Source organism: Corvus hawaiiensis, chromosome 1 (assembly GCF_020740725.1).
Source record: "Corvus hawaiiensis isolate bCorHaw1 chromosome 1, bCorHaw1.pri.cur, whole genome shotgun sequence".
Classification (NCBI taxonomy): domain Eukaryota; kingdom Metazoa; phylum Chordata; class Aves; order Passeriformes; family Corvidae; genus Corvus; species Corvus hawaiiensis.
Genome location: NC_063213.1, coordinates 16,759,612 through 16,786,496, shown reverse-complemented (window position 1 = coordinate 16,786,496; position 26,885 = coordinate 16,759,612). Strand labels below are relative to the sequence as shown.

At 40.4% G+C, this 26,885-nt stretch overlaps 1 protein-coding gene across 2 annotated transcripts in view; it reads left to right on the top strand.

Annotated features, from left to right (window-relative positions):
* LOC125321430 (amyloid beta precursor protein binding family B member 1 interacting protein) overlaps positions 1–26,885 on the top strand; it is a 72,180-nt gene that overhangs the window by 29,258 nt on the left and 16,037 nt on the right. For both annotated transcript variants that reach the window (XM_048294265.1, XM_048294275.1), the window contains exons 7-10: positions 2,365–2,486; positions 9,418–9,492; positions 10,599–10,742; positions 14,147–14,257. In XM_048294265.1, coding sequence (XP_048150222.1) covers positions 2,365–2,486; positions 9,418–9,492; positions 10,599–10,742; positions 14,147–14,257 — 452 coding nt within the window. The remainder of the gene's footprint in view (positions 1–2,364; positions 2,487–9,417; positions 9,493–10,598; positions 10,743–14,146; positions 14,258–26,885) is intronic.

Below are 26,885 nucleotides of genomic sequence, written 5' to 3'. Positions count from 1 at the left end.
ATAAAGAGATTGTTTTCTGAATCTCCATAGTCATGAAAAATAATGTACTTGTGTGTCTTCATAATCTGGATAGACATTTGAATTTCCCATCATGCAATTAAAACTGAAGGTATCAGGGAGATTGTTTGCTACAAACATTGGGGTTAATGCTAAGAATTTTTTTGTAGAAATTACTTATGCTGCTTTAGTCCCAGCTAATACTAGGTGCTTTTGGTTAGTGTTAGGGTATTAGTATAGGAAGGAATCACTCTCATAATGAATAAAAATTATTTTAAAAGCCAGGACTGAAGAAAAGTACCAAAGGAAATAAACCTGTATGATCAAGAAAAAAGGAAAAGTCTATTAACTCCTGATGTAGTGATCTATTACCAGGTCCAGATCTGCTGAGAATGGAGCCTTTTTGTTTGCAGAAGGCAGTTTCAATATGAGTGGAATGGTGCATGTTCTTTCTTCTGCTTCCAATGCACAGCAACATGCAGTTAATTTTGTTCAAAACCAGAAGAATGTGAGCTATTCTTTATTCTTGTCAGTATGCTTCTTGGCTGTTCTAGATAGCTTTATTACTATGAGCACAAAGACAGAACTTTTCTGCACTTCATCTTTCTGCCTGCTTTCAACATCAGAATTAAAGAGAATAAAATTACTTTTACTTTAAGAAGCAAATCTGAGCAGCAAATATTTCTTGCTGAACTGAAGGTCCAAGCTACTTTTTTGTCACAAGATCCTTGACAGGTTGTCTTACATATAATGTTATTTTGAAAGACTATCATTGCAAATAAAATAAACTACAATTTTAGATTAATTACATGTTAAATATCACTGATAATCGCAGTAGTGAGATGGTGATGTAACACTGGGCTGTACCTACCAGCATGTATTTTGCAGTAAAGACTATTGTCTTAAAAAAGGCATCCAGATTTAACTTGTTTTCGGAAAAATAATTATTAAAAAGACCCTCCTGGGGATAATAAAATCACACCTTTCATACAAGAAAATCCTGGTGCAGCAAATGAGCAAACAAAAATATATGTGGCAAAAATTAGTGTTACTATCTGAGAATTATTTGATGGCTATCTTGAACTATAAGGTACTGTTCACCCTTCAAACCTTTAACTGGGTTTTATACTGTGCTTTCTATTTCCAGTGCATTGCAGAAGTACCAGTTGCTAAATGAAGGATGTTTTATTGGTGGTGTTAAAAGTTACCATGTACATGTGAACTGGTCCTGAAGCTAATCGCATTCTGTGAATTTAGTTAATTCACAAAATATAGGTTGGATGGGATGTACTAAAACCTTGTCAAAAGTAACAAGTGTTGAAGAAAGCCTACAAAGTGTATGCTCTGTTACCTCCTCTGATGCTCGGCCAATCTAGGCCGTTGGAAGATGTGATCATCACAGACCACTGAAATGGGAGTACAGCTGTTCCCAGGAAACTGCCGAAATTGTACTGAAAATTGGAGCTGGGTGAATTCCCTATCCCAGTACTGAATTTGTAGAAAAGTGCAGGTTGGGACCCTCCAGAATGACCTGTCAAGTTATGCTGAATTCCTTTTCCTTTGAAGGAGGTTTTATGTTACTGTTCAGCTACTTTATATAGGTGAAACTAAAGAGGAAGAGATCGGAGTTACCTAATCTCACCATACTCTGTGGCTTTCCTGGGTGGAGGACTGGGCAGACCAGGAAGGGACAGAGCTGACATTAGGTCTCTCACATCCCTGGTAAGGTTTCTAACTACAGAGATGCTGGTTGAACCAGTATATCTTCACATCAATTCTCAGTCTGTCTTCATATTTTCTCTGTTATACTATTTGTGCTTTTAAATACAATTGCTTGTATTTATTTTATTTTCAGTGCACAGAATTCTTCCTGCTGACAAAAAGCAAATTTTCACTGTAAAAGAAGTAAAGCAAAAAGACAAGGAAATACATTTTTACTTTTTTTTTTTTGTTTCATTAGCCAAAGTGAATATATATCCTTTGTACCTCCCCCCATCTGCAATACTGCAAACATTAAAAAACCCAAAATCAATCAAAAGCTGAAAGTCATGAAAAACATGGGTGTAACCATCTACTCCTGGTGGGTCACTGTTTCCATCCCTTGCAGTCTTCAAGCAACAGAGATGCAGGAGGAATCCAGGAGCATGGCATAGCTACATAAGGCATCTTCTGTAGCTGCTTTGCCCTTTCATGTGACACGATTTCATGTGGGTTTTGCTCCCGTCTGTGCAGTGGAAAAGACTGCTGGACTGTCCAGCCCTGAGTGAACATCAGATAATGATTGCATTCTTACACAGGAATTTCTGCAGGCTCAGGAGAGGGGAGGAACAGCTTCAATGTCTTACATTATCTTCTCTGTCTCTCCAGAAAGGTTTTTTGAAGACCATGAAAATGTTGTTGAAGTGTTATCAGACTGGACTCGAGACACTGAGAATAAGATTCTGTTTTTGGAAAAAAGTCAAAAATATGCTTTATTTAAAAATCCCCAGGTAAGCTAACAAGGTATTTGGATAAGAGTCTAAACTTAGGTCATTTAGTCTGCATGCTGCCTATTGCATTAATAATTTGCTTTCAGCTCTCTCAGTTCAGAGTTAGAGAAAGCAAAACTTGTATTTTCAACAAAAAATCCACCAGGATGTTGAATGCAAGGATGTAAAAATTGCAGTTTTGTATTTTTTTGCTGATACTATTTTAGAGTCTTGTCTGTGGAGGCAAAAACTGAAGCATGTAGTTCACCTCTAGTACAAGCTACTGCTTGGGCACAGCTCTTAGAACTGGGTGAGATGGCACAGCTATGAAAACCTGGCCTTTGTTATTACTACAGCTTCTCCACTACTCCTGCTGATGAATATCAACATTTTCTTGAAGGTCCAGTTTTTGCCAGTTGTACATGAAACTTCATAAAGCGTATACTGAGTACTGCAGAGGATTTACTGGATTTTGTTTATACTAAGGAGAATTGGATGAATGGTAACTTTTGCACATTAGCTTTGTAGAGGAGGGTCTGCACACTGAATTGCATCAAATTATTTAGATAGGTGTATACACAAATGGTTTTATTTCTTGTGCTATGTGGTTGAACCTGTATGTACAAGCATCCTAGAACATACAGTTGCTGGATTCTGGGGCACAAGATCTTTTCCCCATGTCAGCTGACTGTTAACTCCCTGAGCATCTGGTTTGTTCCTAAGAGCCGCAAGAGAAAAATGAGCAATTCAGCATTGCCGAAAAAAATGAGGCAAATATGTAATTTGGCAGCAAATCTCACCAAGCTGCTCATTAGGAAGTTGCTTTTTTATAGAATGAGCCAAGGTTTCAAATAAAAACTGTGGAAAATAAGTCTCCTTCATTGACATAAGTATCCACAGTCAGGAAAGGAAAACTTGTCCCGCAGTGTACATGGATTAATGTTAATTTTTAGTATGAAACAGCAAAGCCAAGTTTGGAAATAAAATATGGTGGCTCAAAGTGTCCTCGTTTCTAGAGCACATAAACTTACCCAGCAGCAGAGGTTCGACTACACCTTTGATTCGTACACTGTAGTGTTGTTTGGGCAAGTGGCTTAGGGCAAGGCTCTGAACCTCAAACAGGAAGTAAAACTTCAATGAATATTCTGCTCTGATGAATATTGCATTTTGGTTGCAATGAAATTTAGAAACAAATGTGACCTAAACCAAAACCAAACCAAAGTGTAACTCTGTCCTCGTGTCTCAGCTGGGTCTGGACACGTCTGCAGTCATTGAGCTTTAGGCCCTGCGTGATAAGCTCTAAAATGAACAGTCTAAGGAATCTGGATCAATTGTGACTATCACACTATTGAAATATTTTGCCAGTAATAAAGTCTGACCATCTGTCAGGCGTGGTAAACTCAAACACTGTGAACGGGGAGAATAGTACAGTCATATCAGCACTTCATGGCAGAAAGTAATCAGTACTGTATAGAGCTCACACTTGATACTGAAACATGGTAAAATACATGATCTGCAGTGGGTCCCTGAGAAGGTAAACCAAGCGGAAATGCTGAATTGTGGGGGGTAGGGTGTATGATTACATAGCTAACTACTTATGGAAATTACAGTGTAACCAATGGGAAACTAAAATCTTGTGCTCTTGAGACTATCCTCAGTATATTCAACCTCCTCCTAGCTCAATCAAGGCTGCCACATAAAACTCATTTTGGGAGTACAGAAATTGCAGAATGCTTTCTTTGACACACCCAGTGGTGCTAATGCAGCAGCAGTTGAATTCCTTGTTGGTTTTATTTCGTGCTCATTCTGTTGGAAGTGTTTTGTGGAGACCTTACAGTTTTTTAACTTGCAGATATTTTTCTGGGGAAAAAAAGGAGGCAAATTCCAAAGGTGGCCAGGTGTCTACAGTTTATTCTTTGATGAATTAGTGATACATAATTTTCATTACAGAGATTTGACACAATTAAGTGCTTTAAAAAAATCTTTAAAATATTGGCAGATGCCTTCCTAAAACAAGTGGACTTCAGGAGAAGGTCTGTGACCTGTGCCAGTGTTTATTGTTTCTTTCTGTGAACTTTTCTAAGGGGGAATTGAGGTTCAGAAATGCAGGATTTATTCTCTATGTGCTGGCAGTATGATGCTCAGTTAATGCCAGTGGCTCTTCTTGAAGATTGTCATTCTTGTCATGCAGCACTTGGTAGTATTTTTCTGCAGCTTTGTTTCTGAAATATTTTTAAAAGTGTTTGGAATACCTGTTAGAAAAAGCTTCTGCAAAATTCTCAGGTGTCCCCCTCACCATGAAGAGAGGCACACTTTTGTCCTCTGCTCACTGTGGTATAATAGACCCTGCAGGGAACTTGCAGTGAGACTGTTCCATGAATGCCATCAGTGACTCATCTGCAGAGAGGGAGAATCACAAGTCTGTGACTAAAGAGTGAAACAAAAATACATACTGTTACATGGGCAAATAAGGAGAACCTTTATAACATTGGAAAGGTGATGCTTTGTCATATGGTTGAGTGATGCTGGTTTTCTCCTGAAAGGAAAGGTTTTCAGGTCTCAACGCTTCTTTTCAAAAGACTCAAAGAATAATTCTCAGCCAAAGGATACTCTAAAAGGAAGAAAAATGAAGGAAAATGGTTGTTTTTAAGGTGTAGCTGAATCTAAACTCCTTGCTGTAAATGCTGGTCATACTCCTAGAACACTGTATTTTACTTCTGTTTGCATGAACTTCAATTTCCTGTGTTTTTCTTTTGATAAAATCAAACAGTCAAGGCAATGCCACCTGCACGTGCGTGCGTTTGTTTGTTTTATTGTTATTGGATGGTATATATGAAAGTTATTGAAAGTCTGTACAGTGAGTAGTTTATGCTTTTGCTCCCTCATATGTAAGCCAAAAGCCAGAGCTACACCTTCTAATGGAGAACCCATACACTGAATTGATTTTATTTCTTCTGAAAAGCAAGAGTTCTCAACAGTGTCAGAAGGAAGTGGAGTAGGAATTTGTAATGTCTTTCATAACAAGACAGCTATAGCTATATATATATATCATGCTTGAATATTTATATGCTATCCACCAGGTGATACTTTTGTTTTTCACCAGCTTGGCCACATTTATGAATCAAGGTTTTCCTTTTGTCACCACTGTTACCCAGTTATGAAAACGTAAAAGGGTGTCAGGGAGCCTGGTTATTGAGTATGCTGGCAAAAGTGCAAAGAAATAGAAGGGAGAAAAGGCAGGTGTTTTTCACTGTACTCCCATTGTTTAGTAATCTTAATTTCTTTCTCTTTTTTGAGGTTTCAAAAGAGCTTTGTCTTTAGCTTCATGTATTTTTCACTTTCATGATCTTCAGAGCAATTATAGGTATCTTCTAACATTTTTAATGTGCAGTTTTCTAGGGGATGCACCATGGTATGAGTTGCAGATATGACTGCGTTCTGTTTTATTTTTTCTGCACAAACCCTGCTGCATTGAGTAGCAGTTGCAATGATCTGAAATGAGATGTGAGCTGGCCAGTTCTTGTCTCATATTTTTTGCAGGTTGGATGAGCATAAGCAGGCAGCCCATTGCTCAAAGAAGGTAGTCATGAGTATGAAGCAGCTGCCTTGTTTTATGCACACTGTCTGACCTGTGCTGTTGTGGATTTTTCAGATCTTCTGGAAAATCAGTTTCAAGAGCTTGAAAGCAAAAATACGACCTAAGTGTAAGAGGAAGCAGAGGGAGCATGCTGTCTTGGAGCACCTGTTTTTTTGCTATGTACTGACAAGTATTTGCTGCTGCATTCCCACTTGGATGGGTCTGTGTATGGAAAAAAGTGAAAGGTGTGAGAGAGGCGCTATTTCTAAATGAAAATTCTCTTTTTGAATATAGAGAAATAAGCACCAATCAGAGAGTTTGATAGTGCAGTAGTTAAGGCTACTGTTTCTACCACGATCCAGGTTTGCTTTGCTTACATGCCAACGTAGATGTTCTTGGAAACTACTGAAAATGCTTTCTGTCTTCCACTGTTTGAGGGTTATACAGTGCAGAGAGATACAGCCTGATGTTTTTTTTTAACCTGCCTTTCCACACAAAAGGAGATGGCTGTATCCCTAAGTGGAAAGGTTGTATGCATAAACTTGTCTTTTGAATGTAAGAAACAGTTAATTCTCAAATCTGTAGATATTTGTAGAAAGCCGCCCTGTAGCTACGTCTTGTCCCATTAATGACCTGACATCCCAAACCAAACATGCGTTTCCCAGTGGTGTCCTCAGAGAGGAAAGAGCTTGCCTTTTATCATGACCTCTGACTACTGGACTTGAAATGACCTCTTCTGGACTCATGTGGTTTGCCTCCCCTAGGACAAATGCTTCCGATCAAAAATAGAAGACCACACAGTGATAAAACAAGTACAACGTACAGTCTGTTCCCCAGGTTTTTGGCCACTGACAAATAATAAGTACCACGTACTTCCAGATTTCAGAACAGAGACATAAAGGAAGTAATCAGTAATAAATGAAGTGTGTGTCGACAGGTGAAAGATGACAGTGTACATCTGTGTAACATTGGGTTAGGTGACAGAGCCCCGTTTTCCTAATGAAAAAGCTGTGGCATTAGAGATCCAGCATGGATATCCTTACAAGCTTTCTCTTTTTACTACTGATTGTGTCAGTACAGGGTGGTCTGGGCTTCTGCTAAATAAATGCCAGATGCCTGAATGTGAATCAGTTGTAATCAGAGGAGCTTTGTTTTCATATTATCGATCCACAGAAGGCTGACTGAGTCAGATGGATGCTCTCCCCACTAGTAGTGATGAGCCAGGCCTTGTTGAGACAGTGATAAGGTGTACTTACCTTGGTAAATCATCATTGTGTCTTTTAGGGGTTGTATTATGTCTTTTAAATGATCTAGAGAAGAAGCCTTACAGCTTGCATGTCCCTCTACTTTCCAAATCCATCCCAGGGTCTGGAGGCCCAGCCCAGCCTGACAGTGCCCTCTGAGGTTTCAGGGCTGCAATAATGCTGCCTGTCAAGAAGAGCTGTTGCATGTGCACAGAGCACTGGGCTGCAGCTGCTCAGAGCAGTATCTTTTTTTCAGAGGCATTGTCACTCAGATCTATGGTTCTGGACTACATAGGCAGGCATCGCTCTCGGGATTGTACTGAGAACACACTTTTAAGTGGGTTTTGTTTTGAGCTGATTTGGATTTTTTTCGACTCTGAATATTGTCTTTAGATTTAGCTGCAAAGCTGTGGTCCTTAGTGTTTGCTTACCTTCAGCTGTGGACTAAAAATATGTCGAGGCAGTCTGAAGCCAGCTGCATTTCCTAGGGTAACTGTCTATTGTATTGAACGTTAAAGTTTCTCATACCATAGACATGGTATCAGCATAGGCCAAATTGCAGGTGTCTGCATTTCTGAACTCCCCTGCCTGACTTAATGTGAACTTTTAAGAAAATGGTTTTTAAAGAACTGGTTTTGAGATCCAGACCTCTTCTGCTTCCTCTCCTGGTGCCCCTCCAAAAACGGTCTGCTCTGAGGCTTGCATTCTGGCAGACAGCTGTTCACAGCACTGCTTGGAAAAGAAGATGTGGTTGTGTGGAAGAGCAGGGTTTCACTTCAGATAAATTGCATTGCTGTAAATGTGGTCTGCTGGCAGGGCAGATTTCCTGTGAGTTTCTTTCTTTGTTATACTGTGGCAACAGTGTGTTCCTTCATTTACACACTTCTTACTTGTATTTTGGTAATGTTTGCATTTATGTTGCGGTTTAGGTGTTAAGGCATGTAAATATGTTGTAATTTTCTCATAGTCTTGAGGCATGAAAAAATAGAGATGAAAAATCAGACAAACTGCAAAATTATAAATCATAAGAACTCTTGAGTGTTACCACTCTGGCCTCAAGGCCATGGATCCAAGTGCTGCTTGATGCAGCCATCCTTGATCTCACTGCTTCCTTCACACCCAGCTGCCTTACAGTCTGCACGCAGCTGGCTCTGCTTGTCTGGTCCTGCTTGCTGTGAAGCAAAGCCACTGCACATGCTCCAGCACACAAGTCCTAGCATCCTTCCCACTTGTGAGAACTTGCACATATGTCCAAGTGCTGTCCTTCTGTCCCTGTGTACAATGCGGATGGATGCAGACTGGTTATTGCTGTTTGACAGTGGGTGAACTTGTTTTGATGGGTGAGCATGTCCTTGAGGCACCGTGGTTCCTTGTTTGTGGGGCAGGCAGGCACCGCGTCCTCTGAGGGCAGCTGCAGCTTCACAGCCCTCTGGCACAGAAACAGAGGAGTGCAGGCTTTACTTTCAGTAGGCTGGAGCATGTGTGCCAAGATATATCATGGTGATAATTTCTTCAGATTTATTCTAGATTTTTGAACAGTTTCTTCACGGCATAAAAGTACTTTGAAGAGCGTGACGGGGTACAAAAGTAGAAACTTTGGATAAAGGCTTTGGCATATAAGCACTTCAACTAAAAATTAAGAGCTGAGTTATATCCAGAGTCCAAGATATGAGGCAAGCAATTTACTAAATTGGGTTGTAGGGAAAATGCTTTCTAGCCTTTTGATACTACATTGTATTCATTGTATATCAGCATGCAATCAATGTTAGATTCTCTACCTAATAAAACCTGTAACAATATAGGAAGCAGTGAAAATTGGAATGCTAAAACCCAAACCCATTGATCCAGACAAACAGCCAAAAACATAAGCCACAGGTTTTAATTTTTGGAGGCTATATATACATGGGCAAAAATAATCTTGTGTTACTTTTGAATTATATTCAGAATAAATAATTAAAATTCATGATTAAACTTTCCTGTAAGAAGAGTCCATAAGCATCTGTCTCTTGCACCTGCTGACTGGGTACTCAGTATTGAAAGACTCAGTAACTATTGAGTGAGTTTGTAGCAATCTAGTTAATTGTATTGCTGGCTTTATAATGAACATGAATTTCTTTTGTGTCTTTATCAGAATTTCTACCTGGCAAACAAAGGGAAGAAAGAAAGCAAAGAAATGAATGATAAAAACAAAGAGGCTTTGCTGGAGGTAAGCCAACTTACTAGGCTGAGGATGCAAATGTCGCCAAAACTCTGCCATCATCAGCATTTAGTTCTTTGTGGGAAATAGTGTAACAGGAAGTTCTGTGATCACTGGTGTCTTTGTATCTCGGGTTTAATATGTCAACTTTCTTCTGCATCTGCTGCTCCTCATTAAAAATGCAGATTGTTCACTCTTAGGCCAGCCCTTGGGACTTTTTATTGTTAGTAAGGTTGATGAGTACCGAACAATTATCTTTAGGTTAGAAGTGGATTTACTTCTCAACGTATTAGCTGTACTACAACAGAAAAAGACCCATTCACTTTTCCAGAAAGTCTGTTTAATCTCTTGCCTTTCCTGCTCAAGTATTGCTTCAGATGTATGCTTGAAAGAGAAAAATCCAGAGCTATGTGAAAGAAAAGATTACCACAGTTCTCCAGCCAAGCAGTTTGGTAAAAGTTCACAAAGGAAATACTTTTCTCAGGTGACTGAGGAGGACTCACATTTCAAAATTAGTGCATCTCATGAAGGCACCAAATGTTAACCAGCAGAAGTTGTGGTGAATTCTGAATGAAAACATTAAGTGATAAGTGGGTTGGCATTAAAAATTACCCAACAGTGGGTCCTCCAAGCAAGCAATTAGTATATCTGATTAAACAGTGTTTTAAATGCTAGCATGTATTTCAAAGCGAAGGCAGAGACTGAGCTGTTTTTAGAGCTCTGAGAAGTCTCTAAAGAACCTCTCTACCTAAGTATTTCTCTACAGAACCTATAAATACTGCAGTGGAGAAGAAACACAACAACCAGCCACTCTGTCCTATAGCCTTCACTGAGCACATCTGTGTCTAGTTAAAAGTCTTTTTAGGTTTTTGCTTGACCCTAAAAGGTGGAGGTTTTGCAACCCTTCTTTATCAGTGTGAGCACCAACATTAGCTTGGAAAAGTTTCCGTTGCCTGTCTAAGGTGTTCATCTCCCTAGTAGCTGCATTCCCTATGTTCATATGTTCACTGTCACAAGAAATGTCTTTCTTTTTCAAGGGAGCATTTTTCTGCTATGTATTGATAGGATTGTGCTTAAATGGATTTATTTTGTGCATTATTATTCTTGTTGCACAGGAAAGCTTCTGTGGGACATCTGTCATTGTGCCAGAGCTTGAAGGGGCCCTTTATTTAAAAGAAGATGGAAAAAAGTCCTGGAAGAGGCGTTATTTTCTTCTACGAGCTTCTGGAATTTATTATGTACCCAAAGGAAAAACCAAGGTCAGGAAGCCAGATAATCCTTTTAGCAGTAAGACAATTCATGGAGGTGAAAGTATAGAACTCCCAAGGTGACATTTGAAGAGCACAGTCTGGTGCATCTGAGAGGGTTGAGGTTTCCATGGTTCAACTTTGACTACACCAGTTGTGCAAATACTAGAGTGTAGTCACTGAATCCTGTCACATTTCTCTCCTTTTGATTTCTAGGGACAGATAAAAGCATTAATAAAATAGTGCTCCTCCGGGAAGCAGGAGGGTAAAGAAAAACAGCATTGCGCCTGTCAGCTGGTGGTGTGCTGCCAAAATGCTTCACTCTTACATGAGTTCCCTGTGAAAGTATGTCTAAAAAAGTTGTCAAGTAAACCAATTTCTTGTCACAAAAAAGGTAGAATTTTGCTTTGTTTTATACTGACTTTCTGCACTAGTAACCAGCATAGGAAATGCTGTACTTTTTTAATACAGTGATCTGTACCTAGAGAATGTGTTGTGCCTTTTATGGCTTTTTAAGACGCCCTTTGTGTAGGAAGAAGTGAGACAGAAGCATCTACCTGGCTGAATCACATTCCCTGACATTTAGTATTACAAGATATTTAAAGAGTCTGAACAGCCAGCACTGGATGTATTGCACATAAGGGCAGCTGGCTTTTCATTTCCACAGTGATGAGGTAGAACGGTGGATTCTGGGACTGGTGGTTATTTTTTTGTGTTCTGAAAACCATTTCTGTTACCATTTGCAGCTGTGATAATGCTTTGTATTTAGAAATGCTGCTGCTGCTGGTGAGCTTTACTGTTGTGCTTTGTAACTTAAATTTTCTGGTATTTCCTGACTAAATTACAAAGGAAAAAAAGATTTATCTTGCAAAGGAATGTTGTGCTGCTGCTCCAGTGACCTATGTTTATAATCAAACGACAGTGAAATACAGATCACCTTGCTGCTTTCACAGCAATTTATTTTGACTTTACCTGACCCTGAGATAATGGCTTTCATGCCTCAAATCAGGTTGTACACACAACATCCTATCAATTAGGATCTAGAATGCTATTTAGAAGGCACTTAAGGTGGAAAAAGTGTAAGAACAGTCAAATGCCAAGTCCATCTTTGACATTTCCTTGTAGCACACCTCCATCAGTGACCAGTAAGTACAGTGCCAAAGCAAGGCAAGCATGTCCTGATAGTTACTCAGCCTTTTTTCATCATCCAGTGATACCTTTTCAGTGACCTTTCATCATAGTGAAAATGAGGAAGGTGCTTTCTTTTTTCAAGTGATAGGCTGTAAACATAGGCTCAGATGGAGCCACATTGTCCCCTTCCTAAACAGCTGTTTAACACTTTACTGCCTGTTTGTCATTACAGCCTGTGTAGCAGCCTATGTACCACCCTGCCTATAACTGAGCCATTTTTAGGAACTGTGTGAGTGCTTTAAAATCACTATATTACCACCATGAATCTAGTTCTGTAGGAGATAGTCACAACTCTTTAAAATGGTAACACAGTCAACTGTTTGCTCCTGCATCTGTAACAGCCTTCAGCAAAAGGATGCCTATGTCCATGCTTTAGCCATTCCAGAGAAAGTCAGGTCTCTTATCTCAAATCTCTGCTTAATGGTGATCTAAGTGATACACTGAACAGCTGAGGATCAGGTACATGTGTCTGTTGTGGAGACAGTAATCTCTGGGACATGAGCAGGATGCATTGAGAGTGTTAAACATCTTAAAGCACTGCAGTAGAATTCAGTAGAGCTCTTCAGTTAAAACCCTTAAATTACGAGAGTTCATCCCTTGTCTCAGGGTGGGATGAAAAGTGCACGTGCACCTTGCACATCTTTCAGTTGTGGATAGAGTCATTCCTTCTTGAGGTACAGAAACAAACAGTTGGCAGACAACAGTATCTTCAGCTGCTGCAGCTGTTTTAAAATTTATCATATGTATTTGTGTTTTCACCTATTACAAAACAGTAAAGAAGTCTGGCATGCCTTTGGCACTTTGTGCTGGCTGTAAAATACATAGCAAAGGTGAAAATACAGGGGGACGTTCAGATTATTTTACATACATGCTTGTGGTGGTTTCTGTTGTTTCAGGGTGATTTGTTAACAAACCAGCAGCAGTCAGCACTGCTGTCTTAATTTCTTTCTTCAGTATTGCTCTACTTACATCCCATTCAAAAACGTGCTGTTAATGGACAGGGTCACTAAACAAAAGCCTCAGAATTACAGATAATTTAAAAAATCTATTTCTGTTAATTGTGTTGCTTTGTCACATTAACATTGCTGTCATGTTGACATTGCACAAATACTCCTGATAAGCACCTTTGTCCCTTGCATAAAAATCTGTTCCTTAGAAGATAATAACAACTGCATTCCTATTGGTCTTAATCACTATTGCCTGGTTCCTAAATGAAAGGAACAATTCATTATACTGCATGGATTTGAGCACATTTAGGAACTTTAAAATGTTTGAAAAACCAAGGTCCACACACTCACTGACATAATCTCTGGCATCATCAGCCTCACTGGAGACAGAGAGAGAGAGAGAAGCTGTCTACATCCAGTAGGAAGTGTTTCCCCACAAATCTTACTTGCAAACTCAATTTGTAAATAAAGCCAACTCAAGGGTATATTGTAATGAAAATATCATTAAGAACAGGAACAGCAGACAAAAACCATCATATGCATATTATATCATACCCCCATATCATATTATACCCCATTCTTAGGGGTAGAGGGGGCTTGTGGTTTGTGGTTTTCTTTTTCCTTTTTTCCCCCACGGTTTCCTGATTTCTCAGTTTAGCCCGCAGTGACCATGTGAAATGGCTACTTTTGCATTTCAGATTGCAAAAGTTACTGTATGCAGAATTCTTAACCGAGAAACACACCAGCAACAGAAACCTTGTTACTTTAGCAATATATTGTGAACAAGCAAATATGATAAACAGAAATGGAATGATGCCAGGAAATTTGAGAAAATTCAAAGCAAAACAGATTAAATATGCTTATTTCCTGATGAGTGTGTGTTTGTTACATGTACGAAAGAAAAACAATCTCCGAAAGCAGTCTAGAAAAACTCCACTCAGAGTTTTTAGGGTGTGGTTTCCTACTATGGTGTTCTCTTTGGTCATATTAGACAAAAGCTAAAATCTCCACACAAAGCAATGAAGCACAGCAAAACCAGAACAAGAGCAAAACGTTGAACTCTGTTATAGATTATTCATAATATGTACTGACCCCCTTCCAATTTTTATTTTAAGAAAGCAGACACTTAAAATTAATCTTTGTTTTTTCAGTCAGCTTCCTAGGAGTTACAGAAATAAAAATCGTTGGCCTTCATGTACTTGAAAAAGGTCATATTAATGAGTTTCACATCAAAATTCAATTTGTTCTAGCAATGATGGGCTTGGTTTTCCTTCGTAGACATCACGGGATCTGGCATGCTTCCTTCAGTTTGAGAACGTGAACGTGTATTATGGTTATCAACACAAAGTGAAATATAAGGCACCTACAGATCACTGCTTTGTCTTAAAGGTAATGTGCATGAAAAATAAGTTCTGCAAATGTCACACAGTTTCTTTTATATGTAAACATGTTTAAGTTTGAAGCTCCAAGGATCCTGATGAGGTAGAATAACTCTTGCAAAATCATGTTTAATTTCTTCTTTGTTTCATTGATATCAGCAACATACATTTAGAACCTTAATTTTATTACTGATAGTCCTATGATATATGTCTACCATGCATCTATAAAGTTGTCTTCAAAACAGGGTTGAATATGCTGACTGTTCAGGTGACTGGACATGACTGGGCAGATGACACCCAGGGTGGATAATGAGAAATCTGGCAGTCCCTAATTTTGATGTTATGACCACTATGGATTATACACTAAAAAGCATGTTTACTTTTTTTGCGGTGTAGTCATACCTGTTGAGGAGTTTGTTGAACTGAGATGCAAAATTATGCAGGAATAGGCATCTCGTTTGTCATATCTTATTACACTGCTGTTTCTGGCAGGAAGGCAAAATACATTGCTCATCCACTCATGAAAATCAGTGCTTGCTCTTGAATAAGTATCTCATTGCTGCCTCTCCAGGTAATAGCACTGCAAATAGGCTGGGAATTCTGCATTCCTCTTAGGAAAGGAAAAGAAGCCCATGCTTTTCACCTAGTTCGGATAGCAGAAATGAAGGTTTGAAGTTGCAGTAATTTGGCCTTGCTTGCTATCTGTTGTATCAGTGTGTACAAGACAGAAGATAATCTTGATGCTGCTTTTCTTTTTAAAGGCGTGCAGTGCAAACAAAGTATTAGAAAACACTGTCTCTTGCCATCTCACAAAAAAGAGTACAGGAAACATTCACATCAGAGGTCACTTATAGTACCACATTTCTGACTGTAGTTGCACACTTAAAGCACTTTTTTATTCAGTTCCAAAATGTCTGCTAGCCTAATTTACATATGGCCAAGCAGAAGTGGTTTCTAGACACAGATTTATTTTCTGAAACAGATGTATCTAATTAACACAGATGAATAGTTTTATTACTATACTCATCCACAAGACACTCTGCAAGAAACACAGGTGAGCTTTCAGAAGTTAACAGGTAAGCATTGCTTCTGAAAAGTAAAACCTCTAATGAGCAAAAAAGGAAAAGGGGAGCTGATGTAACAAGTAAGGGAAAATTGATTTTCTAAACTGATGACTGGTCTAAGAACTATCTGACTAATTTAATAACAGTTACATTGTGTTCAGATGAAAATAAAAGCATGATTTTTGAATGTATGTAGCAATGTGTCTAACTGTTCGCAATAGTTAGCTATACTTTCTGGACTTACTGCCATCTTTTCTGAAAAGAGGTATGCTATTTACACTAGCAAAAAGTCACACCTCAGCTGAAATTCTTCCTTTATTTCACATGTGACGTTAGCGCTGTACCTTCTATGTGAAATGGGAAGAACAAGATCAGAAGCTCACATGGGAAAGCTTTATGGAGTAATAGGTTTATAAATGTATGAAACCTACTTAGCAAAACTGTTTGCTCTGATGCTTCTAAAATGTGTTGCAGTACACTAGAATAAACATAATTATTTCTGAATGTAACTTAGTGATGAATAGATTATGTTACACTGCTTGTTTTTCATTTTAATTACTACAAATCATCATTTGGTAGATTCTTTACCCACTCAGTTTCAGAGATGGCTTTTTTTAATGGCTGACCTGCAGTGGCTGGAGCTGGTCAGGAAGTACGGGCAGATATTGTTATCTTCATATCTTCTGTTGTTTCAAAAGTGAAAGTCTCCCACTTAGGGTGGCTTTCTGAGGGTGGTGCAGTGGAGAGTTTAACATTTATTATAATTTCTGTACATTAATTTGAATTCTATACATAAATAGAGTATTAATTCTACTTTTTGAAGTCATGGTTCTGAAATGAGTTCTCTTATATCCTCATCTTACCTTTAGACGTTGGAGCTGAGGAGGTAATACATCTTGAGATCTGTGGGCTGAGGGAAAGAGCAAAGTTAAATGTCAGTTTCTCTGATTGGATCCTTGGTGACACAAAAGTGTGTGGACAGTAACGTAGAGCCATTTATCACACTTAGTCACATTTTCTTCCTGTCTGGTTTTATCTGGAAGTCTCCCAGAAGAAAATATCTCTCTTGCTGGGAAACACTTGTCCTGACATGTCAAAGGAAAACAAACCATCATTCTTGAGATATTTCTCATCCTGCCGTATTTTGAAAATGAAGTCCTCAAGAAGAAATAACAGTACACTTGCAGACAGGTGCAGTGAGCAAAAGGCAGTGGATTTAATGGGTAAACATTTGGTTTTATTACAGTGGAAGCCTAGTAATTTTGAAGGACTTTGGATGCCCAGTTCAGTCCAAGCCAGTTGGAAATTTCTTCACAGCCTAGGCTCTCCTGTGTCTTCCCAGCTCTTCCATTCCTCTATGAGTGCCTTGCCACAGAGGGCAGTATAAGATTATCTGCCTTACAACAAATAGTGGAAGGTAATTGGAAGAGTAGCAGCTATAGCCCATACTAACTGTTCAGTGAGGTGGCTGTAAAGCAAAGAAAATATTTTGAGGGAAGCTGTTAGTCTGCAAGCTCATATTAGCTCCAGCAAGCTGTAATGCCACTTGGCAAGTTTTTGAATAGCATACCACTACTTTTTTTAAAGAATTGTTGCTTTCTGAGGACCCCTTAGGAACTGCTGTGTCAAAATAGTGAGAAGTCATCAGCTAAGTTACTTGCTCTGCTTTGTTTCAAACATAGCAAAAGAACCTGTCCAGCTCAGAGGCAAGAGACCAGCTTATACTTTATAGTGCAGGAGAAATGCAATGGCATAGCAGCTTCAGCAGTACCTTGCTTCTGTGCTAGGTGGAAAATCCTGCTGAATTCAGAACCATATTTTCCCAGCCTTTGAGCACTAAGTTGAAAAAATACCATATTTATTTCTGACTGGCTGAGTTGTTGGCATCCTTAATTCAAGATCAGGGACATGCCGGTTGTTCATTCAAATGACAGCAAATGGCCAGTGAGGGTAGGCTGGTTTGGAGTTGAATATGGCCTCAGACTTGAAGGAGGTGTTCTTTCTTTTCCTCCAGTCCCCAGTTGTATGATGAGCCTTCTAAACAAATCAGTAGGCTAAACCCAGTAACATTTGTTCTGCTTCGAAGGTCTTGTCTCATATTAGCAGGGAGAAAAGAGAAAACATTTCCTTTTGCCTCCCTCCAGTCTTGGTCATCTTCATGGTGTGTCTTTATGGAGGGAAGAGCACTCAAGGAATGTTACAAGAATGAGCAGAACATTCCTGCCATTTTTATATCTATGTTCCAGGCATTGGCAAGAATGTAAAGAGAATGTAAACACTGTAACTAATGTTAACCACAACCCTGGTGACCTGGTTTTAGCCAGAACAACGAGATTTTTCGGGTTGTCTGACACAGCCCTGAATAATATGGGTGTTTCCTCAAAGTCTTCATGACATTTCTTCTAATGTTGCTTCACTTCAAGCTCTCTAAATGAGATGTGGGCTTTTTCTCCAGTTTTTTCTCCTAGGCTACAGTCAGGTATGGGGCTTGCAGAGACAGCAACCCTTTGGTCCTAGGGCCTGTCCCAGCTAACATGCATCCAGTCACCAGGAGCTGGCAGCTCCCTCTGTCCTGTTTCTTTTTTAATGTAGGTGTTTCATTTCCGCTTCAGTGATCCTATCAGGGTTATGTAGCTATTGCTGGCTTGGGTACTGGTGTTAGTATAGCAACAACAAGATCATGCACATAAGTATCATGCAGGTTGCTTTGATACTTATCCTGAAGCTGTGGTGGGTTTTGCAGCCTGTGATATTGGATCTGCACCTAAACTAGCTCAAATATAAATATTTTGTCTGCAGGTCCATCCTGTAGGGTATGCCTCTTACAGCTAGAGAAGCACGACATGCTGTGAGTGCTCCTTGTGCATCATTTGTTCCCATTATTTCAGTACCCCACTGTATATACTTTGCCTCAGGACAAAAATGGGCTGTGCTTTGCTTATTTGTTAATAATCAAGACACTGAGGAGATAGTGGGCAAAAGGGTGGGGTGCCAGAAACAATTAAACATCACAGTGTTCACTAGCAAAAGAGAGAGCATTTTGCTGAGCTTATTCAGAAGTTTCCTTTCAGGATGATTCAGGAGACAACTGCAATAACAGAACAAAGCAGCTACTTCCTCATATCAGGCAGCAGAAAGCCCAGCTGTGACCAACCAGAAAGAGCACAGCTGGCTGGTTGGTGTCTGAGAGCAGGGTCACCTTTAGCTGTGCCTGTGCAGCAGACCAGGGCCGATATGGCTGGGTCCTGAGGACAGGAATGCAGCCTGGCACAGAGGCTCTGATGGACTTGGCTTTCAGGAATCCTTAGGCTTTGGGGCAACTATAAAACTTGAAGAACTGTTTTATTTTCCAGTGGCTACTTGGTCTGTGCTGACCTCTAACCTTCTTAAATGCACTTTTTCTTTACCACTGCTAAACAAGCCTTCCTCCCTCAAAGGACATTCCACATTTCAAAACCCAGAAACAATGAAAAGAACCCTCAGCATATTAAAAACAGAGCCTCTGAGTATAAGAAATACTTTTTGGACATCTTCTGTAAACATGCAGACTCTTCCTATCTTGTGCTCAGCCTAAGTCTAATGCTTACATAAATTTAAAGATCCCACTTCTCTCTTTGACATCAGGCAAAGTGAGTCTTTTCCTAATAGAGACCTAGAGGAGAGGAGAGGAGAGGAGAGGAGAGGAGAGGAGAGGAGAGGAGAGGAGAGGAGAGGAGAGGAGAGGAGAGGAGAGGAGAGGAGAGGAGAGGAGAGGAGAGGAGAGGAGAGGAGAGGAGAGGAGAGGAGAGGAGAGGAGAGGAGAGGAGAGGAGAGGAGAGGAGAGGAGAGGAGAGGAGAGGAGAGGAGAGGAGAGGAGAGGAGAGGAGAGGAGAGGAGAGGAGAGGAGAGGAGAGGAGAGGAGAGGAGAGGAGAGGAGAGGAGAGGAGAGGAGAGGAGAGGAGAGGAGAGGAGAGGAGAGGAGAGGAGAGGAGAGGAGAGGAGAGGAGAGGAGAGGAGAGGAGAGGAGAGGAGAGGAGAGGAGAGGAGAGGAGAGGAGAGGAGAGGAGAGGAGAGGAGAGGAGAGGAGAGGAGAGGAGAGGAGAGGAGAGGAGAGGAGAGGAGAGGAGAGGAGAGGAGAGGAGAGGAGAGGAGAGGAGAGGAGAGGAGAGGAGAGGAGAGGAGAGGAGAGGGAGCCAAGTTTGAAAAAAGATCCTCACTCAAACCTGCTTCTGTCAAGTTCAGATGTGTCACTGTTCCCAGCAGAGTTGGCAGGAGAGGGTCGAAGCACAGCTCTCCCTGCCACCCTGCACAGAGTGCTGGCCACTCCTGGGAGAGCAGTGGTGAGGGAATCAAATTCTCTCCCCTTTCCAGCAAAAATATATTCACACACTGCACACAGCAAATAGGAGTGGTTGGGTTCCTCAGAGCCACCTTTGCATTTACAAATACATGTTTTTATATCTAGATTCCCTGCAAATTTTCTCATTCACCATCTGCTATGTTATATGGGAAATGCTGTAGAAATGAATAAGACCTTTCATGATTTATTTAATATTCTGAAACTGGAAGTCCACAAAAATAAGGTATTTCACCAGGAAGGAAGGGATCTGTCCATCATGCTAGCAACAGCATCTATTGCACTGAGCAGAAATTGTGAATGTAATGTTTATTTTGTGGATTGTCTCTGTGCGTGCATGCGCACGCATGCTCGTCCAGGAGCTGATTTTGTCACACCATGTGGAGAAATCTTTCAGAGCAGACAAATAGCAAGGTAATCTATATGCAAATTTGCTGGTTTAGTCAGTCTGATGTGCCTGTGACAAAGAGTGGATTTAATTATAGTTTATTGGTGCTGGTTATGCTTGAGTAATCTGGAGGTAATGGTGCATAATGCTGAATTAATCTAGGATGAAAAAAATTGGTTTCCTGGGGATAAACTGAGACAAAGGCAAATCATCCTCTATTTCTACAGCTGGGTACATTTTCCTGTGCAGTCAAAACAGTTAAGTTTTCCTGGCATCATTTGGCACCATGATTTAAAAAAAAAATTCTAATGATCCAAAGAATTTTGGAAGTAAATTTTCAAAAGAATAGCTTGTTTGCAATAGCAGCATCATTCTAGCAGGTAATTTGGTATTTAGCTGCTTCTCTCCTGATTCCCTCCTCCCTCACCCAGTGTGCTCCGTGCAGACTGAGTCATGTACATAATGCATTCAACACAAAGGCAGTTAAAAAGGTAGAAGGTGAGAATTAGCAGTGTTTGAGATAGAAAACACTATGAATAACAGCTATGTAGAACAAATGGCTAGTGCAGGAAACAAGGATAGAAAACAGGAGATTTTTCATTTCTTTATGTGAAAGATTTGGAAATTGTGTTAGTATGCGTGCTTCAGGTAAGTGTTTCAGAGTAAAATTCATTGCTAGATAAACTGAGAAAGCAAAAGTAGAAATATTTTTTATTGCAGAACACTTCCAGCTGCGTGGGTTTACAGTCATGTACATGCACAGTTTTGCTAGATTAATGTATAAACAGTGGGGAGAACAAAGAGAATGGACAGGGAGAAATTGAATATGATAGCTTTGGAAAATATTACTTCCTGCATAAAGCAGACCTCTTTAGTTACAATGGCTGTTACATATATTTTTAATGACCTAAAAATTTTGCCTCAGGTCATAAGAGAAACATAGGTCAAAAGAATAATTTCCTTATAATAGGGCAATTATTCTTTTATTCATGGAGTTCACACATCTTCAAAAGATCAGTTAAGCATGATCATCTTCACGCAAGGAGTGCATAGCATCAGAATTTGACCACGATGAATGGTAGATTGCAAATCTGAACCATTTCAATGTGACTTTTGAAAGGTGCTGAGTATTAATTCTTCTTCCAGTCATGGGAGCCAGAAGAGTCTCAGCTTTTCAGAGAAGCTAGTTCAACACAGCACAAGAGCACAAGTTCGTCGGTTGTAGTTAAGGTATCCAAAACCATTGAGCATTTTGTGAAAAGCCAAAGCTTGTGATCCAAAAGTTAGTCACTCTTTATGCTTCTGGCTATTGTTTCTGCCTCAGAGACTGAGCAATGATCCATGTATTTTGGGGCAAGGAATGCAATGAGATGCCTGAATAACTTCAGTTTACTTTTCATCTTCAGCGTTGGAAGAAGGCAAAGCAAAAGAACATGTTATTGGGATAATCTCCAATTTCATGCACACATGGCCTTCAGTCATTTGTTTTGGCAGACACCATAGAAACCACATCATTCAGTTTCCATTTCTTCAGGTTTTCAATGTGTTTTATCTTTCTTTCCTTAGGCAAAGAGTTTACTTTATATCTGAAAATGTTATCTGTGGACAAATATTTTTTTAAACCTCTTCAGAAAACAAACTCTTTATATTCAAGTGCTTCTGCTTTTTTTTATCTCTAGACAGTTGATACTTATAGAGGAGACAGTGGGTCAGGGGAGAATACTAGCTTCTGTTCCAAGCTTTTTCAGTGCTTTTCTAGGTGAAACATGGTACATCCTTTTGCAGCCTGACATTTGAGATGCTCAGATCTTAATACCTGCAAAATCAGGCTCGATGATGTGACTAATTCATCATTATTAAGAGTTTTGACATCGATAGATGAAAATTCACTGTAGTCCATATTATTTCAAAGCACTATTCCATTTTTTTTATGTGAGAAAAATTCTGTAGTCCCTTTTTACTTGCGTATTTCCTCTTTTCTTTTAAACTATGACTTCTAGAGTTGTTGCTGTTTAAGCAGTTGTCTTTCATAATTCATTTTGGTGCTGCATATTTCAGAGGCAAAGGTGCTAAAGCTTTCCAGAGAAGATGTTTTCACTTTGCTGTCAGATGATTTTAATGATCTTTTCAGGGCATTATATGCACCCTATAACAAAATAATTTATCCGTGTCTATATGTGAGGTGTGGCATACTGAGGTTAGTGTTATTTTGCCTTAATGTACAGTACTTCTCACATGTGTCATGATTGATGTTAGTGACCTCTGTTAGTCTCACAGAGAGGTTATTACAGAGACTCTGAATCTAATTTAGCAAAACCAGACTTGCATATTGACTACAGCTGCTTACGTCTGTGTGCTGGACTAAACACTCTCCTGAGACACTGGAGCTGTGAAAGGAGGAAATTGGTCCACAGAGAATCATAGAATCGTTTAGGGATCTTCATACCAAGTCAGCATTTCCAGGCACTTCCAGCTGCCTAGGTTCTTCTTCGAATTGCTTATTCTGAATCACCATTTTTATGCACCATGTAGTAGATTTTTTCTGAAGTTGGGCTTGTAAAGGTCAGCATCAAGAGCAGAGACTTCTGCCATTTGTACTGCCGAAGCAATTCCACTATGATACAGCTCCTCCAAGCAAACAAATGGTGGGGTGGGTGGGCTGTGAAAATTCTTGGCTCAACCATTTTATCTTCCTACCTAAAGTAGCATGCTTTATGCATCTAAAAACCACAAGAAGCCAGATGTCTCCATCTGAGCCCCTTACTAATAATCTTGTATACCCGTACAAGGGTATAAACCTTCAGTGCTAAGCTTGGTGTTGCTGTGTTTGTTCCTGTGGTCTGGCCTTACAGACAGCCACTGTAGGCAGCCTCTGCACTGGCAGCCTTGAACAGTCCTCTTTAGGCCTGATCCAAAGCCTGTGTGAGGTGAGTGGGATATTTCCAGTTGACCTCAGTGGGCTGTGGATCCAGTAATAAGTTAAGCTTCATGTGTCATTCATAAAGTTACATGTAGAAAGAGCCAGTGCTGCTGCTGCTGCTTCTTGGAAAAATGAGAGACAATACAGTTCTCAGCTGTAACAAAGAGATTATTCGGGGTGCCTGCATGGCTCTGAGGTGTCTGACCTTCCTTCTCAGAGCTGGAGGTTCAACAGCTTGCTAGTTTGGTCCCTAATTGACAGCATATATTTGTGACTGTGCACTTAATCACGGTTGCTGATTGGAGTAATTTAATCAAGGAATTGATTGGGGCAATTTGGAATAGGTCCCGCTGGTGAATATCAGTAGTTAAGATGGATTGCCTAGTGGAGACAATAGCCAGGAAAAGATAGGGTAAAGGGTAGCCAGTGAGTAACTCGCATGTTATCCGACAAGGGACTCTTTCACCTTGTTCACTGACAGTTCCCCCTCAACTTCTCAGGATGGTGACTACCCCACAGTCTGAAAATATTCATAGTCAGGGTAAGGAGTGAGGTGAGGAAACTTGCTGATGATGTTACGTTATTCAGATCATTGAGGAAAGGGCAGACTGAGGAATTCTGGAAGGCCATTATGAGGCTGAGGTTCAGTGCTCAGTAGTTGTCAGATATATAAATCAAGCATTAGGAGTGATTAGGAAAGACATAGATGATAAAACAGCAAATGTTGCTTTACCATGGCATGAGTTCCTGGTTTCTCCTCACCTGTGCAGTTCTGGTCCTCTCATGTCAAAGAGAATATATAATAAACTTGGAAAAGTATCAAGCAGGAGCAACAAGGATAAGCAAAGGTAAGAAATTACTTTGACTTGAAGAATGAGGAGACTAGAAGCCCGTAGGCTGAAAAGGAGAGACAGCTTGCCACGAGTATGATGCAGATCTCTAGGCTCAGGAGTGGAAAGGTGTGGCTAGGGGTCAGGCATTCAGTGTCTCTTCCAAACCAAAAATGTTACACAAAGCTAGCGGCAGTCAGGTTCAGAGAAGGAGGTGGTTCTTCATAGAGTGTGTGACAGACCTGCAAAAACTATTGCTAAAAGGTGTTGTGGATGCCAGATCTTCGTGCTCAATAAAAAACTGAAGAAGTACCTGAAGGAGAACCTAATTACAGAGAAACCCCGTGTGTCTCAGAAAATACCCAAAAATCATTGTAGATAAGAGAGAGTATAGAGAAGGAAGTATCATATATGCTTATCTTGTTATTTCTCTTCCCCCATTTCTGGCCGCTCTCAGAGTCCAGATACTGGGTTCAGGAACCTTTGATCTGGCACAGTACTGGTGTTCGTGTGAAACTAATACTTCCATAGGGTGCTCCAGAAGAGAGGTCTGCAGCAGCTCCTCTTGAGCACCCCAGAAGCAGATCCCAGTGACAGAGCTGTGTGTATGTGCAGCACCATTAGCTTACTTTATGCCATGACCTCCTCTGCCTTGTTATGCAGTGTGGACATTCTTCCAGATGTTTGCATGAATCATTTATTAAATGATAGAAGTCTTCTATTTTTTCTTGTAATAAAAGCACACAAGTAAGTGTTGTAAGTGTAAGTGTGGTGTTTAAAAATGGGGGAAATATGTAGATGCAGTGGACTTCTTGCCATGAAAAAGAAGGGGGAAAAAAAGCTCATTTTTTTCCTTCTTGAAAGGTTTGGGTGCCATCTGCTGGGTTCAGTAGGACCTTACACACTGGATCAAAATTGCTAGTTGCTGCAAGTTGAAAAGTGCCTGAAGAACTGAATTTGCCGAGAATTGCAGTGTCTTTGTTTGCACCTCCTGGTTCTTTTGTCTCCATTGGTGATAAAGTAACCCAGGTATATGGGATGTACTCCCACACAAAAAAGTGCCTGCTTACAGTTTCCTTTTAAAGGCACCATTCAGGCTGAATTCTCTAATGATTTTCACTGTGTTTGGTCACCTAATGGAGAAATAGTGGAAGGAAATGAGGATTTTTGGGCTTTGTGTCCTAGCCACCTACTGTGCTAGCAGAGCCCACTCTGAGCAGCCTTCAGGCTCTCTAAGGCTGTGGGAGACAGGGACAGGCAGATGCTGGGAGCTGGAGCCGGCTGTTTGTCCAGGGGCCTGGTTACTGCCTCTGTTTGAAACGTGGCAGAGGTGTATAAAAACAAGAGACAGCCCTGTACGTTGAGCTGTGTGAAGGGGTGATGTGTGAGTGTACCAGCTGGGGGAGGGGCCATGAGGTGGGCATGGCACCTGCTCTGCAGTTAGGGCACCTGGTGACAGTGAGCTGGCACCTCTGGGCTTGTAGTGTAAGATGTCCCTAGCTCTCAAGCTCTAGTGCCCTAGAGCAAGGTAATAGAGTAAGGTAGCCACAGGCACTTCCAGGGGGCTGAGATATGTACTCATTGTCCAGGGGAGATGGCCAGCTGTGTGTTTGTGGAAAAATGGCCAAGAGTGTGACCTATGTGAGCAGGTGAGTGCAGACATGCAGGGACTGTAACACGGTCACCCACAGCACTACCTTGGGATGCATCTGTCTGTGTGAGACCTCTTAAGGTGTAATATCCCTTTAGTTTTTTCTTCCTCACAGTTATCTCCATGGTATGTTCCCTCTCACTCCATAATTTGATGATACAGGGCTTTGGCAGCAATAGTGACTTGTGTGGTCCCATCCTCTCATCCATCCCTTGCTACTCATTCTCTCCCCAAGCCACAATGTCCCTTATCCCCTTGCTGTATGTGGGTCATGCTGTGTACTTCTGCATTTAAAAATATATAAACCAAAGCTACAGCATGATGAAATGAGTTCTATTTAACCCAGACCAGTTCCGTTTTTTTTTTTTAATCAGAATATGGCCTCCTGAGCAGCTGGGTCAGCACAAGCAAGGGAAGCCTGGTGTCTGCAGTACTGAGCAGGGAGCAAGGGACATGTGGCTGAGGAGCAAGTCCTCTGTATTTGGCTCTGCTTTTGAACCCTTGGATCACCCAGCTGTGGGCAGGGTTTGGCCTCTGCACCAGGACGTCCCAGCCCACCAGCAGACATCTGTGAGGAGATGGCACCTACATGAGCCAGAGGCTGGCAGCACTCTGTGCTGTGAGGGACCTTGCCAAGTTCCCCCCATCCAGCACTGCTCTGCTTTGGGGGCTTACTGACACGTATAAACCCAGTGTCCTTGCTGCTAGGTGGAGGTGTGCTTTGAATTTTTACCTGCACAGGCTGAAAAGCAAGGGATGTGACAATAGTGAATCCTTGGAGCATATTTAGCTACTCTTCATGCATTCACAATATTTCACTAACTGTGCACTTAAAATTTTTAAGAATATAGATAGAAATGAACACATAAATAAGGGATAATGAAGCCTTTTTCCTTTGCGTCCATTCTTTTCTTTCCATATCAAGAGATGGCAGTATGTTATTCCATCCGGGTTACTAAAGACTTACACCCTTCTCTGCTTTAGCAGGGAAACCAAGTTCCTTCAGAGTCTTAGAGAGAATGTTCAGTCCTAGGCAAGTAGGAAGTCTGGCATTTTGGTGGTCTTGGAGTTGCAAAGGTATGTCAACACATACCCATAATACCTTGATCAGTAAAGGAAGGAGATCCTAAATTTTGTCAAAAAAAAAAAAAGGTTTAAAAATTTTACAGGTTTTTGATACAAACAAATGCAAAAGAATACTTCTGATGGTGTTGGGTTTTGAATGATTCTCTATCTAGAACATATCACAGTTTTATATATAATTTTTGCAAAAACAGCAAGAGTAAAGCAGAATAAAAATGTATAAGAAGAAAGCTAGAATTGAGCCCAAAGAAAGGCAGTCAGTTAGGAGAAAAATCTGTTTTACCTGAAAGTTTATACTTAAACAAATTTAACATACTCTTCGAAAACTAATTATGTTCAGCATTCAGTCTGGGTGCCTCACATATG